At 48.4% G+C, this 14,167-nt stretch overlaps 1 protein-coding gene across 4 annotated transcripts in view; it reads right to left on the minus strand.

The window, feature by feature from the left end:
- Positions 1-14,167, minus strand: part of Pli (E3 ubiquitin-protein ligase pellino) — a 119,939-nt gene that overhangs the window by 58,769 nt on the left and 47,003 nt on the right. The window contains exon 1 of one of the 4 annotated variants that reach the window (XM_055072688.2): positions 7,655-8,107. The exons of the other annotated variants lie outside the window; for them this stretch is intronic. Within the exon in view, the coding sequence (XP_054928663.1) occupies positions 7,655-7,656 (2 nt within the window). The 5' untranslated portion in view covers positions 7,657-8,107. Of the gene's footprint in view, positions 1-7,654; positions 8,108-14,167 lie in introns of those variants that run through there. 4 annotated transcript variants of the gene reach the window in all.

Here is a 14,167-nt window from a genome sequence, read left to right on the forward strand (position 1 = left end):
AATGGTCAAATATGCGGTGTAATATCCGGTGTCCGCTGCCCGGCGTATGCTCCATGCAGGCACTTACACGAACCTACACATATTACACCGCATACGCCCCATAGCCTGGACGAATGCCCGTGGTGCGGTTCCACATCAAGCCTGCACCACATTACGTGGGAGTGCACACTATACAACATAGAACACCCCGACACAGCACCACGAGGGAGCAATGGGAGGCACTGCTGTCCAGCTCCGCCCTCCACGACCAGCTCAACCTGATACAGAGGGCTGAGATGATGGCAAGACCCAGCGGAGCCCTGTACTAGGGGCCCCGACCCTTAGCGATTCTGTTTATTCTTTTACTAAGGTCCGTCCGTCCGTCCGTCCGTCCGTCCGTCCGTCCATATATCCATCCATCTATCTATCAATTCACGAAGATTTGCAGTTTTCTTTTTTTCGCACATCCGTATTTGATTGGTAAATCTGACTATTCGAACGTGCCCACGCTTAACAACGATTAAGCAATTATTTCGGAGCTTCCCCGAGCTGCCGCTACAAGTGTCGTCTTCCGAGCGCGGCGGAAAGAAATAAGGGAAGAAAGAACAGGAAAAAGAAAATCGCGGTATAGGCGCAGCGTCCGCTACAAAGTTGCCCTCCGGCGAGGAGAAACACACACACACACACGCGCGCACACACACACACACACACACACAGTACCACTCGCTGAACGCAACCTGTCAGCCACGGCAGCGGGCGAGTGTATATGTATACAAATTTCCGTCGTGCATGAGCGGAACCCTTTCCGTCGCCGCCAATTTCTGGTTCGAGGCGCCGGAAGAGCGCGACCGACGGCTTTTTACATTCATCGCTGCGCGCGCACAGGCCCACGCGCCGTACAACACGCCTCAGAGATCGGCTCCGCGCGACCACCCTACAGAAAGGCGACGATGCGAGCACTTTAACCAATTCGAGCAACTTTAAAGCGCGATTCATCCGAGACGCTTCGCGGGCGCCGCGCCACCTGGTGACACCTCGATCGCGGCACTGAGTTTACTATACAAAGGTTGCAGCAGGAATAACTCCGGCGCTGAGGGCCGTGGAATGATGGTCTGAACACGGGTTTGTCTAACGTTCGCGGGTGTGGGTCATATCCAGAACTGCTGCACAATTTCACATCCGAGCGACGGCTTCGTTTGAGCAACAGGAAACGATTTTGAAGGTTATGCCTTTGCTGGCTGCATGCGCCGGAAGTGATTGCAGGAGCTGGAAGCACGTCGTGGCCGCCGTGTTTCGAACATCAACGATTGCGTTTTATTGCGATAGTAATTCTGTGAACACACTCCAGGCGTCCTCTGCTCGTCGTTGCAGTGGGTCCAAGTACGACCAAGTCCTATCGCGCCCCGTGCGCCGTATGTTGCTGGTGAGAGGGGAAGCGTGCGAGGGTGAGCGGAGGAGGATGGTGGCTTGATGCGCGCCCAACGTTAGACGTCACGTGATACAGCGTGCGCAAAGCGTGGGGAGAGAGGGAGCGGCGCAGGTTTAGCGCAGGTGAGATCGCGTCTCTCTCTCTCTTGGAGGCAATCTTGGAGGCAATCTCCGGTAGGTGCAAAAGCATGGCGAGCCCAGATGGCTAGTGGCTGCGCGAGCGCCGTCTCCGCGTGTGCCTTGTGCCGGGGGTTGCGTAATCTCAGGTTTCGGAGACGCGTTCGACGGACAGGCAGCGGAAGCGTTCGCTTCCCGCTGTTTGCGCTCATCACGACGGCGTTGTTCATGACAGCGAGTTTTCGCGGTCGATTGAGAGCAGTACGTTTGCATGTGCGATCGTGAAACCAAGCTTGCCAATTTAATGAACATAAGCGAATGTTTACTGAAATGTATATGACCAATAAGAATACGAACGTTAGCTGGTGTAGTTGCCTAACGCTTTGCTATCGCTATCAATGTTTGGCCTTTCGGGCGAAACTGCAAATTTTTTTTACATCCCTAAATTTCTAAAAATCCTACTTTTCAAAACTCACGAACTAATAGCAAAAGGTATCTGCGCACATGCATAAACATTGCGAATGTGGCGAAGTCACAAGGCCGTTTGAAGCCAGAAGACCGAAGTTTTGGCAGATCCACGTGTTATGCTTCCCAACATTCCCACGCGGGCTGAAGTGCTTGCAGCTCCCGCAGACACTAACAGCGTCGCATTCTCATCTTGCGTAATTTTTGCGACGAAATTCCGCGCGCGCGCGCGCGCGCTACAACAGTTCAAAACTCAGCTCCGCGCGAGCGGAACGAATTAGAGAACTCGAGACCCGCCAACATCCGAGAACGCGTGCGCCCGACCTGCCGCCCGGCTTCAGCTCGACGACGGCAGCGGGTGGCAAAGCGCGCCCAGCCGGAAGCGTGTACGTAGAGACGATCTTCCCGTCCCTTTCGTGATGTTATTCAAATAACAGCGCGTCGTGTTTCACAACTCGCGCGTTTAAAAGTTTAACTAGGCGCGAAAGAAGGACGCAGAGGGACGTGAATACGAACGGCCACTTATCGACCGCAGCCCGAAATGACGAGACGCATCCCGCGTGACGAAGACTTGCTTCGCCCGCACCTCGAGGATGCCGCGTGTAGAGAGAAGGCGAACGAATTTGGCACAACTCTTCTTCCGCCTTTTCAAACGAAAAAGAAAGAGGAATGAATGAATGAATGAATGAATGAATGAATGAATGAATGAATGAATGAATGAATGAATGAATGAATGAATGAATGAGAAAAAGCTTCGCTGAGGTTTAGTTTTGTTACGTAAAGCCTTCAACTTGACCCGTGCTTTGTGGTCTTCCGAAGAAACTGCTTTCAGGTGCAATTATTTATTTATTTATTTATTTATTTAATTTCACAGGCTGTCTGTTTAGCGAAGGTGTGAAACCGTCCCTGTAGACGCGTCCTCGAGCAAATGCCGCCTCATGAATAGAAATCGCGCGTCAGACAGTCAGAAGAGCGTACGTTCAGTATAAGGTTGGTATATAAGCTTACTTTCATATTGCAGAAATAATCCGAAATGCAGATGAAACTTGCGTCGACTGCGGAGGTGTGCAGCAAAGAGACGTAAAACCACTGAAAGACGCGAATGCATCGCCCTCGAGAATGAAGATTACCGCAACAGCTATGCCGAGACATCACACGTAGCGACAAAATCTGGCAGGGGTTGGCTAATCGCAGATTAATAAAAGAAAAAAAAAAAAGAAGAGAGCGACACTGCATTCGAGTTTAACGAAACATTGGCCTGCTAAACTTGTCTATATTCTTCGTGAGGGTGCCCACTATGTAAGCACTATCGACTTCCAAGGTTTTTCCAGATTTTTAGAACATTTCCCCCGCAGTCTACAACAGTGCAGGCGCGAGAAAAGAAAAAGGTGCCTTATAGTTTGCCAAAATACTACACCAGCCCATAATTTTTAACAGCTGCTATTAGTAAGCTGTAAATCAGGTGGGGTGTACTGTCAGATTTGGTCGAATCACGCGTCTCCCGATACTCCAACCAGCCGCGGCCAGGCTCACATTCACAAAACTAGCAAAATACACCATTATTCGTGGATTAGGTAGGTTGTGTTAGAAACTTAGCTTCTCTCTGCCATACCACTACAGCGTCGCCCTAACCTTCGACGTAAGAATTTCTCTGAATCGAAGCTACCGGAGACAAAATTCCGTTTCTTCCCTTGGATTTTCCAAAACTGACGAAGTCTCAAAAATTCCACGTTTTCTCTGATGGCAGAGACCGTGAACAAGTCTATAAAGCAGGGGGAAATACAGCGGAATTTGCGAAGTTGTACTGACGTCCTCAGTGGTACGTTTTTTTTTCTTTCTTGCGCCAAATCTAACGGAAGGACGCCGTCATCTTTGACATCAATGAGCGCCACCATTTGCTGGCGTTTGACTAAGCCCGCATATGTAGAGTCAAGACATCCCAAATGGACAGCTGCCGCAGAAGCATAACGTTGCCGGGGGATGGCGGTAAGGAGGAAGGGGGATTGCATTACGGCGGTGGTTTCAGCGTCAACGCGCGAAGAACCGTAAGCCGTCGCGCATTATACAGACAGGTCCTGGAAGGTCATTACCGCGAGTCACGCCTGTAGAAATATTCAGAACACGCCCGCGAGAACCTGTGTCGCAACATCGGCGGTATAGGAAACGTGTGGCTACCTTGGGCGCGTTCCATTCCCGGAAAAAAAAAAAAAAAAAAAAAAAAAAACACCGCCGAAAGCGACACGCGAGCGAGGTGACGGAGCGTGCGCGACTTCCGCCTAAATGCAAACTGACGAGAAGGCAATACAAAAATATAACACCCCCAAGAAGCTCACATCTCCACTATACTGCATTATCACGTGTAGGACCAGCACTCCCAATGCTGGAGCTGAAGACAAGGGAAAACTTTGCCAATGCTCCGTGCATAGAATCGAAAAACGGCCACAGCTTGGAGCTTAGCTCAATGAATAGTGTAAGCGTATACAGTCGGAATCACACTTGATCAATCGGCCAAGTTGGCCGCCATCTTTCACGAAAAAAAAAAAGCACAGGCCGACGCCAAAACGAGACCACGCATGGTCATGCAGAGTGCTGGATCCACGGATTAGAGAAACTACACGCGGAAACTAGCAAGCTATATTTCGCTAGGTTTCCACGTGTACCGCGAGGTGGCAGCTGCGCAGGCTGGCACAGACCGCAGCCAGCCACTCTACAGTCGGGAACAACTTAAGAAGACAGAAGAGGGCCCCGCCCCGCCCAGATGACCGAAGAGCGGCGTCCGATTGCCTCCGCGACTGAACAAATAGTCCCGCTGCCGCAACTCGGCCCAGTTCGAAGCGCGGGCTGCGGTGTTCTCCGTCGGCAGGGTCACCGGCCGACCGGCTCATGACGTCAGAGTGCGCGCCCATTGGTGGAAGCTCATGTGCATCCGCCTTTGAGAGGCGAATGCCGCCGTCTTCTAAAGTTGCCCCCGACTATCGACAAGTGTGACTGCGTCTGTACTAGCGTAGACAGAGCGTGATAGCGGGGCCGAACGGCAACCGCCGAGTTAGTGTATGCAGGGAAACATGTACGAAGGTGTGCTGTCAAGTTCCTCGCTCTGACCAGAAAGAAGAGAGTCAGAGTTAAAAACCAACACATTTGCTCACCATATCCCCCCCACCCCCTCCTGAAACTGATACACATAATACCGCGCAGTAGCAGCTTCTCTAAACAGTTAAAAAAAGAAGAAAAGAAAAATCCTTCGGTTGGGCCTCAAACCAACTCTTAGCAGCATATTTGAGATAAGAAATGTTATCGAAAATGTTGCCCTTTCAGGTGTTTCTTTAAGTGCGAGAACAGATAATAGTACGAAATGGCAAGATAAGGTGTGCAGGGGTCATGTGGACCAATTGGAAATACAGGGTGTTATATTTGGAAGCTATAATATTGGACGTGTGCATAGGTGCATTGTCTTACGAAAAAAAAAACGATCCCTTTGGTCAACTTTCCACGGCGCTTCGTTCCAGTTGCCTCCTTCAGCTGATCTAGCAAGTTAACACACTGCACGGTAATGACAGAGCTGTGAGGGCGGTAGTCCGCCAACAGAATGTCGTCTTTATCCCAGAAAACGGACGCGGTGACTTTTTTTTTTTTTTTTTACCGTTTCTAGGTGCGGAATTTCTTCGGTCGCGGGGATCCACTACGTCGCCACTTCTTTTTACTGTTACTTGGTTTCGCGATCCCAGACATGGAGCCAGGTTTCATCCTCAGTCACCAACCTAGCCAAAAAGTCCTGCGCAACTTCAAAATGGGCCAAAATTGCTTCGGGTGCTGCATCTCGCTCCTTCTCCTGATAACTGCTCAAATGTTTCGGCACCCACTTCGCTGGAAGCTTACGCACGTCTACGATAGTGGAGATAAGTATCCGAACACACTACCGTGAGATGTCCAGCAACTATCTGGGCTATGGTTTTTTTTTTGTTTTTTTTTTAACGGATAATCACTTTCCCCAACAATCAGGTTGCCGGGTCAGTTGACGTTGGGGAACGCCCACTGTGAGGCTCATTCAACGGTGAAATGTCCAGCCTTAAGACGAGAGATACAGATTTTGACAGTGCTGTAGAAAGGACACGTCAGCGCTTGTGACATCTCGGTGTGAATGTCCTCTGCTGATTTTCCTTGGAGAAACAAACACTTCATGACGGCCCGCAACTACAACGACGTGAAACTTGCTTCTACCTCTAAACACACACACACACACACACACACACACACACACACACACACCTATGAATCGCAACCATCTAATATTTGCCTAGTTACATACTAAGATATTAGGCTGCCATATGATCCATGTTCATTTTCCTGCTTCACCTGGAAAGAGGCACAGCCAGTAGCTTATCAGGACCTCCTCGTATACTTGACATCTACCGTCGTCTGGCGCCTCGCTTAACCGAACAATAATACACAACCGATTGTTTTCCGATGATGCGCCAGCGTAAAGGTGCCGTCATGGTGCCGTCACCGAGATAATCGTCACTAAGACCACAAGAACGCTCTTAGCGCGCTACGGGTAGATGTCGCGTCGCCACCTCCGCCGCTCCCGTCTACAAGTCTTCCGGTACGCGTGATGTGACCACGCGTGCATGAAACGCGAACAGCAAGAAACGGCGCGGAGAACACCCTCTACGCTTCGTTACTAGAAGTTGTGGCAGTATGTGACCATGACTTCACCGCGCCACAAGCACCCTCGGTCCACGATAATAATGGCACACTCGATCGACTCGAGTAGTCGCTCGTTTCTGTGAGCGCTCCAGTAAAGCGCTACAAAGCTCCTGAAAGGCAACAGTTAAGCTCTACCCCCACGGAGAGAGAGAACGGAAAGAAAGGGTGGTTATACAAGAGGATATCTACGGTTGACTACCACGTACTGATGAAAGGAAAACGGGGTAGAAAGTTGGGAGCAAAAAAAAAAGAAGGAGAGGAAGGATTAGCAAGATAGGATGATTTGTTTAAGGCTACCGGGAACTTAAGCGGTCTCGAGTAGCAATAATAAAGTCTGATTATCCCTAGGAAAGAGCAATTTTTAGGCGCGAAAGAGGACTGAAGAAGTTGACATGTACCGGTGGTCCTTGCTGTTCTTTGCAACCAGAAAATTATAGCACACCACTAGGACCGCTAATGGTCGTAACTACAGCATCGAAGCAGCCGACTTTGGCATAGCGAGGTCAGCACGTTCGAAATGGCCAGTTCAGTATCGCCATAGGCGTCTGTCAATTAATTCACCGATGCCACTAACTACGGCGAAATGTGTAAAATACGCGCAGTGAAGTGAACGCTCTGGGTCGTGTTAGCAGGCCAGAAAATAGAATCTGCGCAGTTCGTCGACCGCGCGCCTCTGATCATCATCCGTGCGACGCAACGGAAGAAGCTTCGCAAGGAGGATTAGTGGCGCACAACGAGCGAGCGCCTGCTCCGTCTCCTGGGAGCCGCGGCGTGTCCTGGGAGACGAATCTCCTCACCGATTGGCTACACACACGAGCCCTTAAAGCCTTCCCTGCACGGCAAATGTCTCGACGACTCGAGCATTGCTTCGTTTTCTCCTGCTCGCGGGTTCCACGGCAACGTGACAATCACCCTCCGCTAGGCCAAAGAAATCTAACGAGCGATTGATACGTATACGCACATTTAGATGAGAGCGCTGGGCGCCTTCGCCCGAGCCTTGGCCGGTCGCAGGGAATACAATGTGGCACAACACGAAGGTGTAAAATCGGACACAACAAATCACTACGACACGCGAACTTTGTTTTTTTTCCAAAACGCACGCGGAGGAGACGTGCGTCTCCCAGAGCCGTCGCAAAAAAATAAGGCAATCAAAGGGAGGTCCCTCCGTCGTCCTCTTTTTTTCTTTTTGTGACGGCCGAACGTCACGCGCCAACGCAAGGCCGCATTCGTGTACACACGCACAACGCGCTCGCTATCTTATCTGCCACAAGACACGCTCCACGCGAGATGTATTTTTCTCGCTCTTTTTGTTTACTTTCTTCCTCGCTGTATTTCGCGTTCCCACGGTGGCATTTCGCCCGCATGGCTGGAGTTTCCGGAAAAGCGCGCGACGCACAGGAAGGACGTCGAGCGCGTGTCATAATTGCCAACAAACGTGCCGCCAGATGAAGATTTGGCGCCATTGTCCAAGCGAGGGTTACGTGATACGAGTTTCCTACACATGTTACTAGGGAAAACTCTGGCGCTAGTGTCGACAGGAGCTGAAAGCAGGGCGGTTCAGCCAGCATGGTATGATGGCTGGCACATGGATAAGCCTTATAATTTCTCCTTATGGCTTCAAACAGATTTGTGACTTCGTAAATAGTTCATTTTTAGCAAATTCATCATCATCATAATCAGACCATTTTTATCTCCACTGCATGGGGGGTATTCTGCAAGTGTCCCTTACGACTGCATACGGCGGTGAGCATTCCTTGGACGTTTACCACGACGCGGTCCTTTCATCAGCGCGTGCACGGAGGACGACGGCGCCCGACATAGACTGTGACGCTCAAACAAAGGAGCTCACTTCGAGGCCACAACAAACGCCGCCCGCCCTCCGTGGAGGCGGTAATTGCCGCGAAGACCCCTCTACCAACTTGAACGCTACAACCTGAACTAAATGATCGAATTGATGAAAGGAGCGAACGTCGAAGGCTACCGTGAGAATAGCGTCGACCTCCGTTTCCCAGATTACTACGCAGTCGCACTATGCGCGGAGGCGCAGGTTCAACATAGGAGGCGGATCCGGCGCAACGTCGTGGGAGGGATTCAGCGACCGATTCGACGATTGTGATTGGCCGAAATACAGTCATCAGATTCCACAGTCTAGTCTCCTAGGGAAGACGACGGTTTTAAAAGCGAACACCTTTGATCCAGTAGTGTGTGCTGACGTCTACAGACAACCTGCGTGTCCTGACTTGTGCTGATGTGTGCTCAGACATGTACGCTCCTAGATGGAGTGGGCTTCCACATCTGGAGCCAGTGTAGTGTAAGATAAACCCCTTTTCTTTCGCTCCTACTAACGAACGCACTCACCCCTGTGCCTGGAATACCCCTAACCTAAACACTACCTCGAGTACCAACACCGTCTAGTACACATGTCCATTTCGTCCGCTGATGAAGTGGTGATTGGCTGTAAGTGCCTGTTTCCTGACGCATACACCAGCCCAGGCAATCAGGACTACAGCAGCACACGAAATGGACACGTCCACTAGGTGGAAACTAGTAGAATACCCTTCCAGGCGGAAGGCCTCTCCCAGCGATCTCAATTACCCCTGTCTTGCGCTAGCCGATCCCAACTTGCGCCATCAAATTTCCCAATTTCATCACCCCACCTAGTTTCCTGCCTTCCTGGACTGCGCCTCCTTTCCCTTGGCGCCCATTCTGTAACTAGTGGTCCACCAATCGTATGTACTACACATTACACGGCTTGCCCAGCTCCATTTTTTTTCTCTTAATGTCAACAAGAATATCGGCTATCGCCGTTTGCTCTCTGGTCCACTCCACTCTCCTCCTGTCTCTTAACGTTACGCCTAACATTTTCCTTCCATCGCTCTTTGCGCGGTCTTCAATTTGTTCTCGAGTTTCTTTGTCGACATCCAAGTTTCTGCCCCACATACTAGTACCGGTAGAATGCAATGAATGTGCACTTTTATTTTCGACGACAGTGGTAAGCCTCCAGTGAGGATTCGGTACTGCTTGCCGTATGCAAACCCATTCTTATGCTTCTGCAAATTTCTTTCTCATGATCAGGGTCCCTGTGAGTAATCGATCCCGATGAACGTACTCATGCACAAATTCTACGGAGTGACTCCCGATCATGAATTGTTCTCTTGCCAGGCTATTGAAGAGCAAAATATTCAACAAATTAGTGCGTTAGAAATGTCATAATTGGCAAGGATTATGCACGAGCACAAAGTCTTACTGCCTTCTGCGTTCAGCAAAGTACAAATCATTTCAAATTTCAGGCGAATGAAGGTAGACAAAACGTAGTCAACAAAAAAATAACCGCCGAAGCACTCCGTACAGATGGTTAACCAGCGAAGGTGAAACGAGCGGTCCCGGTGTTTATCACTGGATAAATCCCAACGGTTCATTAAACGACGGCTTGGTAGGCTGCCGGATACTCGGTACGCAGTTGCTGCTTGCGCTCGGCTGCGCGAGCCTGTTGTGTCCCAGATGCAGCATCGGCACGGTGTAGACGAGCTCGAACCCGGTTCTGCTCGCGGCGTTGCTGATCGAAAGCTGCCTGCTCCTCAGGAGTACGTATGACGCGTGACAACCCATTTGGGAGCCGGAGAGAAAGTAGTGCGCGCGCGCTCTGCTGCGACGGAGTGCAACGACGTCACTACTGGCGCAGCCAATCGCGCGCCTCTTGTTTTTCTTTTTTCTTTTGCGCATGCGCATGGGGTTACGCCAGTTTTCGGCATGCAGGCGACGGACGGACGAATCGGCTCGTCATATACAACTTCGCTGTAAAAGCCGGCCACAAGAGCGTCTGAAGCCACATGCACGAAGATGGACAAATTCATGGTCTAAAAATAAACTATCATTACCAAGGCATTGAATGACCACAGCGTAAGCTAGAGTTCGCTGCAGTAACTTTTTGTAGTAAACTACGACTAAAACTGCACAAATATGGCAGAGAGAACGTGGCTTAGTCAAACTTCGTGGTTTTGGCTTCCGCCGTTCTCATGGATCCTTGTAAACAAAGCATAGCTGCCGTCAAACGATTGTTTGTTCCAACGGCATCACATGATAGTTTTGAGAGCTCTGCAGCGGACATGATCGCACACGCGATCACAAACACACACACACACACACACACACACACACACACACACACGCACACAGACAACAGTATCTACAGGGTGTCCCAGCTATCATGCACCAAGATTTTTAAAGATACGTATGTCACGTAACTGCACAGAACCAAGGTAATGTTTGCCGTCGCCTGGAGATACTCAGCTTACTTATTGCATTCCGTCTAATTACATAATTATTCTTAATTAATCAACTTCTCTATTATAATTACATAAGAAGTAGTTGAGAAAATTGTAGAGCAACATGAAAAACTCCCGATACAGCTCTCTGTTGCTCAATACGTGCTACATACAAGTGTTTTTCTGAGCGTGAAAGATGCCCGCGAATGCACGCAAAACTGCCGCGCGACTGGCCGCTCGGGGTACTTGGCGCGTATTCGCGGGCTTCTTTCGTTCGGAAAAAACACGTTCATGTAGCACGTATTGAGCAGCAGAGAGCTGTATCGGGAGTTTTTCATGTAAGCTTTTGCACTAAAATTTTCGCCTTAACTATTGTAGCCTTATCTGGGGAACTACAACACAGGCAAACTTGAACAAATTACTCGTTTTACAAAAAAAAAAAAACCTATGCGGATTGTTAAGAAATTATCGAGGTTACATCATACAAGAGAAATATTTTTAGAACACAATATAGTTCGAGTAACAAAAATCTATGACTGTCGCCTCAACCGAACACTCAAACAAGTACATTTAAATAAAGCATCTTTTATTCAAACTCTTTCAGGCCTGAGAAGGCGCGAACAGAACTACACCACAAGAAATAAGGATATGTGGGAAATTAAAACATTTCGAACAACATATGGTCTACAAAAGTTAGAACACCGGCTTCCACGACTTCTTAATGACCTATTGAGACCGGATATAACACCCCAATGTGTCACATTTCGGACACTCCTGGCTTACTTTCTCTCCTGAACTTTTTTTTTGTTATTTATTTATGCAACTAAAGCCAAATCGCTTTACAGAATTATCGTGTTACTCGATGTTATTCCTATGTTTTTCTGTTAAAGTGCCTTTGCCATCTCATTGCATTGTGTAAACCATTAGAAGCGTTTTTTTTTTTTTTTACCATGTGTGTACGGCTTAATTCTTTTAACAAAATACTTATGTACCAGATGCAGCCTTTATGTAACATGTTTATATATTGTTCTGTAGTGCTGTGTGACCGCCGTGAGCAGTGTTTCTTTTTGTGTATCTTCTTTTTATGTCACTTGGTATGCAACTGCCAAATAAGGGGGGCCGTTGCTCTGTCAAGCTGTTGAAAGACAGCTTTTACTTCGGTCCCCCTGCATCATCATGTATGACGTGATGGTCAAATAAACTTAATAATAATAATAATAAGTTTACTACTACTACTATTATTATTATTATTATTATTATTATTATTATTATAAATTTTCTCATTGTCACTTTTCATGGAATTATAATACTTGAGCAGTTGATTAATTCATTAAGGCTAATTACCTACCTAGACATAATGCAAAAAATAACCTGACTATCTCGAAGCTACTGCAAACAACATTGCCTTGGTTCTGCCCGGCTACGTGGTGTCCGAATATATTTAATTCTTGGTGCACGATAGCTGGGACAGCCTGCATACGGTTTTAATGTACTTAAAGCGACTTACGAATTCAAGCATGTGCGAGCATTAAGCAATATTAGTACGAGGTAAACAAGTTTGTGACGTCAACGGAAGGCATTAAAATAGCCGCACAGTACGGCTGCAAAGAACTCCACGGTTAATTCGAAGAAGAATCCAGACGGCTAAACATGATCCCTTTAAAAGACAGCGACGCCAGGCTTCGCACGCTGGCGGCCTCTGCCTGAAGCTCTACGCAGCAGACGATACAGGGTTTCCCGGCTAAATTTAGCCAGAGTTTAAAAAAATAGGCCGATGCACGGTAACACGACGCGACCAAATGCATGTTGCTGACTATTGTAAGGAGTAAGTCGCTATTTTCTGTATTCTGCTTAAATGCATAATTAGTCAAGATTAATCTTCGGAAGCAACAAAATTGTGCGGAAAATTCCATTAGAAAGTTAAAAACTGTCTTATCGGACGTGTTGCAAAACGCTCTACAACTTCCTAAGCGAAATTTTTTGCCTAATTTCGTTGCTTGCGAAGTTGGTTGACTAATCTTGACTAATTGTGTAATTAAGCAGAATACAAAAGAATAGTGTGGCTTACTCCATACAATAGTCAGCAACATGCATTCGGTCGCGTCGTCTTAGCGTGCATCAGCACATCTTGAAAGTTAGCTGAGACACCGCGTATAAAATAGAACGGCAGACTGGCCTGCGAGTCCCTGAATAAGAGGTCCAGACTGTACACAAAGGATTCCACTAGCACCGCAGCGCGGCTGTGACAATTTTAATATTCAATTGATTGTCGACAGTTGGATTCTGTCTCTGACTTGTTTCAACTAATTCATTACGACTTTGTCTCTCTTATTGCAAAATCGTGAAGATTGCGAACGAAACTGAAAGAGAACGTGGATCAACAGTTCTCGGCGCGTCTCCAATGCGTTCGATAGCGAAAGTTCCTCCGTTCCAATCAACAAAACTCGATTGAGAAAAGCGTCGTCGAGAGAGGTTCTGGCTTCGGATCACGTCAATACTCGGAGCAGAAGACTCGTTCGAGAAATAAATAAAAAGAAAAGAGAGAGAAATGCGACATGTTTATTGAGTACTGCTCATGCGTACCGACTGCGGATTTCCGGACGCCGACTTCGTTTACCTCAAGTGCTGCTGTTTTGGTGTTCGGAAGGCGTCTTTGTTTGCCAATATAATTCGGTTTGGACGCTCTCAAACGAAAGGACGTCGCGGCTGTCTCGGCAACCTCCACGACACTCGAGCCTAATTCGTCGAAGCGGCGCTAAGGAGAGAGAGAGGGAAGAGGGGAAGCTATATTACGCAATAAGCAGCGGCACAGCGCGTTGTTCGGATTCGCGGACTTAGACAAACGAGCGCTCTCAGGGTTGACGAGATTACCGTTCTGTTTACTCCCAAACGCGTTCAATAACGCGCTGCCATCGGCTTATACCGAGGCCGACTTTCACTACACGCACACATTTTTCTTTTCCTTTCGTGTTCAGAGACGCCAAACAAGTGGGTCACGCGCGACACTGAAATACGAAGCTCCTTTACGTGAGCATCGAGCGATTCAGGCTTCGCTCACGTTGCGGATAGCACACGAGTCGCGCGCGCATACTACAAAAGGAAATTATTATTCGCTTGTTCATTGCCGCCGCTTTATATTCTTCTAATATTAAAGTTCGGACGAAGTACTTATAGGACGGCACCATGCGTAGCGTCCATAGCAAAAGACG

This window comes from Dermacentor andersoni, chromosome 7, assembly GCF_023375885.2.
Source record: "Dermacentor andersoni chromosome 7, qqDerAnde1_hic_scaffold, whole genome shotgun sequence".
NCBI classification, from domain to species: domain Eukaryota; kingdom Metazoa; phylum Arthropoda; class Arachnida; order Ixodida; family Ixodidae; genus Dermacentor; species Dermacentor andersoni.